This window comes from Elephantulus edwardii, unplaced genomic scaffold (genome assembly GCF_000299155.1).
Source record: "Elephantulus edwardii isolate Elephantulus edwardi_28Jun2011 unplaced genomic scaffold, EleEdw1.0 scaffold00044, whole genome shotgun sequence".
Taxonomy (NCBI): domain Eukaryota; kingdom Metazoa; phylum Chordata; class Mammalia; order Macroscelidea; family Macroscelididae; genus Elephantulus; species Elephantulus edwardii.
The window spans coordinates 8,953,544-8,957,648 of record NW_006399794.1 but is presented as its reverse complement, the minus strand read 5'-3'; the positions used below and the strand labels follow the sequence as shown (position 1 = coordinate 8,957,648).

The 4,105-nt window shown below is 42.4% G+C and overlaps 1 protein-coding gene across 1 annotated transcript in view; it reads right to left on the bottom strand.

Moving 5' to 3' along the window:
• LOC102859138 (interferon-induced very large GTPase 1-like) overlaps nucleotides 1-1,418 on the bottom strand; it is a 7,322-nt gene extending 5,904 nt beyond the window's left edge. The window contains exon 1 of the mRNA XM_006885627.1: nucleotides 3-1,418. Within this exon, the coding sequence (XP_006885689.1) occupies nucleotides 3-1,418 (1,416 nt within the window). The remainder of the gene's footprint in view (nucleotides 1-2) is intronic.
• Between the last annotated feature and the right edge of the window lie 2,687 nt (nucleotides 1,419-4,105).

Here is a 4,105-nt window from a genome sequence, read left to right as displayed (position 1 = left end):
CTGGAGAAGATGATGTCCCAAATTGGCACCAGTTGGAGTCCCCGATCAATGACACACCAGGTTTGATTATTGGCACTGAGCCCAGCTTTCCACTGGTCAAGACTATCTGCTTCTGGTGGGCCACCTGTATACGCCACAGACAGCTGGACTTTGTTTTGGGTATTTTGGAAGGTAATGCTTTCAGAAAATATTTTTGAATTAGCACTTGAAATATTTACACTTGCCCCAGTATTCACTCCGAAGCCACTGTAACTCCCTTTTATGAAAAAATTCAGGGCCTCTGCTGACTGCTTCTTCACTTCCTCCAGTTGTTCCCTTTGGAAACCTTCTGAAACAGCCTTCCACCAGTAGATTCCACCCAGGTGAAGAGGGCCCTTGTTAGCATGAGAGCCAAACCTGTGGAAGAAGGCCTCTGTCCTGTTCCTAAGCAGAGGGAGGGCGTCTGTGCCTTCACATTGCCCTAGAAGGTCTTCAATGCATTTCAGTTCCTGTAGTGCAGCTTTGGAAAACTTAAGTTTGTCGATAGGAAAGTGGCAAGAGGCTAGTGGGACATAACAGAACTTAGTTGTGCAGAAATAAGAGTGTTGAGTATGTGACTTTTGATGCTCCCGTGATTCGGCTTGTTGACTGTGATTCCTACCTGCCTCCATGTTGAATCCCCACCCTTCTGCCTTGACTGAGCCTGTTAAACTGAAGCCCAACTTCTGTATAGTCTGAGTGAATATAGATTCTGCCTGAGATGATGAGAACTCCTCTGTCTCCATCCGAGTGCCATGTTCAGGACCAAAGCATTTGAAAGCTTTGGGGACACTGAGTAGCTCCTCTCTCTTCTCTATCAGATCTCTCTGGTGCCTGGTTTTGTAGATTCCCTGTAAGGCCAGACCTCCAGATGCCCATCTCACTAGATTCCCATCTGAGAATTTTTTGCTGTGGGATACTGTTCCCTCCTTGAATTTGAGTTCTCTTTGCATATTTTCCTTGACTTCACTTACTGGCTTCACAGGGGTTAGCCCATGCTCTTTTGGGGTCTCCACTGCTAGCCCAGGCTCTGCTTCTTTTGTCTTCACTGCCGCTTCCTGTCTCTGTTTCCTTTCTGACTTCAAGTCCTTCTGCTCCTGCAGTTTGTGGTGTACCTGCTGAGACTCCTGTAATGTTGACAGGCTATTTGAGTGAGACAGAGTAAGCAGTGTTTCCAGGGCCTTTATTTCCCAACAATGTCGTGTCTGGGCCTTCAGCTTCAGGAGGTCTTTTTCTTCCAGGTGTTGTAATGCTTGGGCAGAGCTCACACCCAGTTCATTCTGAAGTTGTGCCAGCCAATACTCAGTATCAAGACCCATTTCTTTTAGCATTTCTTTGAGATCTTGCCTTTTTTTGCCTTGGAGCAGGTGTTCATCCTGGTGTGACTGTTCTGTGTTCATGGCTGTTGAGAGAACAGTTGTTCAGTTAGTCTGATTGTGTCTACACATGGCCAAATTATGATTTAATAAGAATGCATGTTTTTAAGGTCTTCTAATTTCTTGTTTCATTGCCAAAATACATATATTTTATTAATGATTTGTCTTTTTAATTTTTTTTTGGTTGTTATTTGAGGCAGAGAGTAAACTAAAAGGTCCAATGGATTCTTGTCAAGTCACAACTGAGTCATAGCTGACTTTGCATAGGTCTAAGTCTCATGGGAAGAGATTACCGATTTCTCAGCCTTGGATTTGCTCGTGGCTTTGCACCACTAGAGAGGCTTTGCCTTTGGCTGGCAAGTGCAGCACTCTATGAACTACGTAGGCAGAACTCTCTAAAAAGGTTACCATACAAATTAGATTTTCACTCAACCATACATACACATTTTGTTGTATAGTGTAATTTTTAATAACCACGTTGTGAGAGACTTTTCTCACTCATTTCCTCCCTTAAATTGATTATCTATAGTTGTGTGTGTTTTCCTTTCCTAAGTGAGATTGTGCTAATCATCCACTCATTGTGTATTACTTTCTATTTCATCTGACTTCATATGGAACTATTTTCTACTTACTCCTTTTACTCTTTCCTCCTTTCTTTCCTTTTTGGTAACCATCCAAGAATGACTCCATCTGTGTATAAAATGTCATTAGCTTAATAATGATTATTTTTATCCTATATTTGTCCTTTTGTGGCAGACTTACTTCTGTCAGCATAATGTCCTCTAGATTCATTCATTTTTTATAAATAGTATTTTTGGAATTCTTTTGTGCTTATAACCTCAAAGTTCATGGTTGTCAAGAAGGAACCAATTCATAATCAGCTCAACTCAACTCATTACTATTACGTCTGAAGTGACTCATAGCTGACTCTCCAGTAGGTTTTAGAGGCCGTAAATCGCATGGGAAGAGATTTCCTATCTTTTCCTCACAGGAAATAGTGTCACAGGAGGAGAAGCTAATCAGGTTTTGTAAGCTTTTGTTTCTTCATCCACATTTCCCATATGTACATGGCTATCCTCACTCTCCTATATTCATCCCCCAATCCAAGCTGGAAATCAAGGTATGGCAATTTTAACCTTTTTTATTATCCCCCCAGTTGCCATTATAAGAGCAGCCGCAGACCTCTTCACAAGACAGAATGCCCGAGCAGCTGCACTGAATAAACTTTCTACCCTTGCAGTCATAGAAACACTGGAGGCTCTACACCAGAGACTTCCCCCTCTTTAGGCTCATTTAAAAGAAAAAGGGAGGATATGTTGCAGAATGTTGGGAGGAAAGAACGGCCTCTGGCCAGGACAGATCACCTAAGGTCCAGATAAGTGCAAGCCTCCCAAAGGCCTTTAATATGGGGTAGAACTTCCCCTGTCTTTGACTGTACTGGCTTGAGAACGCTCGCCACCTGGGAAGACGGCTGCCATGTCCAGAAGGGAATGGTCCGCAGGAGGCTGAGGTTCTCCTAACCAGTCCACATGTCCCACGTCTATAAGCCCACCCTATCCTGTGTTCCTGTGTATATAAGTGTAGTGCAGTCCCAATAAAATGGGCTGGATTGACACTATGATCCTTTCCTGGAGTGGTGTATCTCGGTTGTGCTTACTCCCATCAGGGTGTCGCTGCAGGTTGCCAACCAACAGATAGTGATTGGGGGAGTACTGAGGTAAGAGAGCGGAACAGAAGTCTTCAAAGAGCAGCTCAAGAAGACAAAGCAAAATATTATAGTGAAATGTGTGAGGAGCTGGTGTTAGAAAACCAAAAAGGAAGAACAGGCTTGGTATTTCTCTAGCTAAAAGAATTGAACAAATGCAAGCTGCTGGAAGAATTAAAGAAGAGAAAGGGAAAACAACTATGAGATATTATCTCAGCTCAGTAAGAATAGCAAAATGTAACAGAACAGCAAATATCAAATGCTGGCGAGATTGTGGAAAAACTGGAACCCTTATTCACTGTTGTTGGGAGTGTAAAATGGTGCAACCACTATGGAAGGCTGTATGGCGCTTTGTCAAAAAGTTGCAAATAGAAATACCGTTTGACCCAGCAATTCCACTACTGGGAATATACCCCAAAGAGACCATAACTGCCACCCAAGCAGATATATGCACACCCATGTTTATTGCGGCTTTGTTCGCAATACCAAAGAGCTGGAAACAGCCCAAGTGCCCATCAACAAATGAATGGATAGAGAAGCGCTGGTATATTCACACAATGGAATACTATGGAACATTGAAAAATACAGAACTCATGAAATATTATGCAAAATAGATGACAGTGGAGGATGTTATGCTGAGTGAAATGTCTCAGCCAGAAAGAACAAATATTGCAAAAGAAAGGGAAGCCACAGACTGGGAAAAAGTATTTGGTAATGACGTGTCAGAAGAGGGACGTATATCTAGAATTTGTAAAATACTTGAGCACCACAACAAGATAATGGTAAACAATCCAATTGAAGAATGGGTACAGGATATGAACAGACACTTTGCCACAGAAGACAAGCAGATGGCCAACAAGCACAAGAAGAAATGTTCAAAAGCCCTAGTTCTAAGAGAGATGCAAATCAAAACAACTATGAGATACAATTTCACCCCAGTCAGAATAGCAAAATTTAACAGAACAGCAAGCAACAAATGCTGGCGAGGTTGTGGAGAAACTGGAAC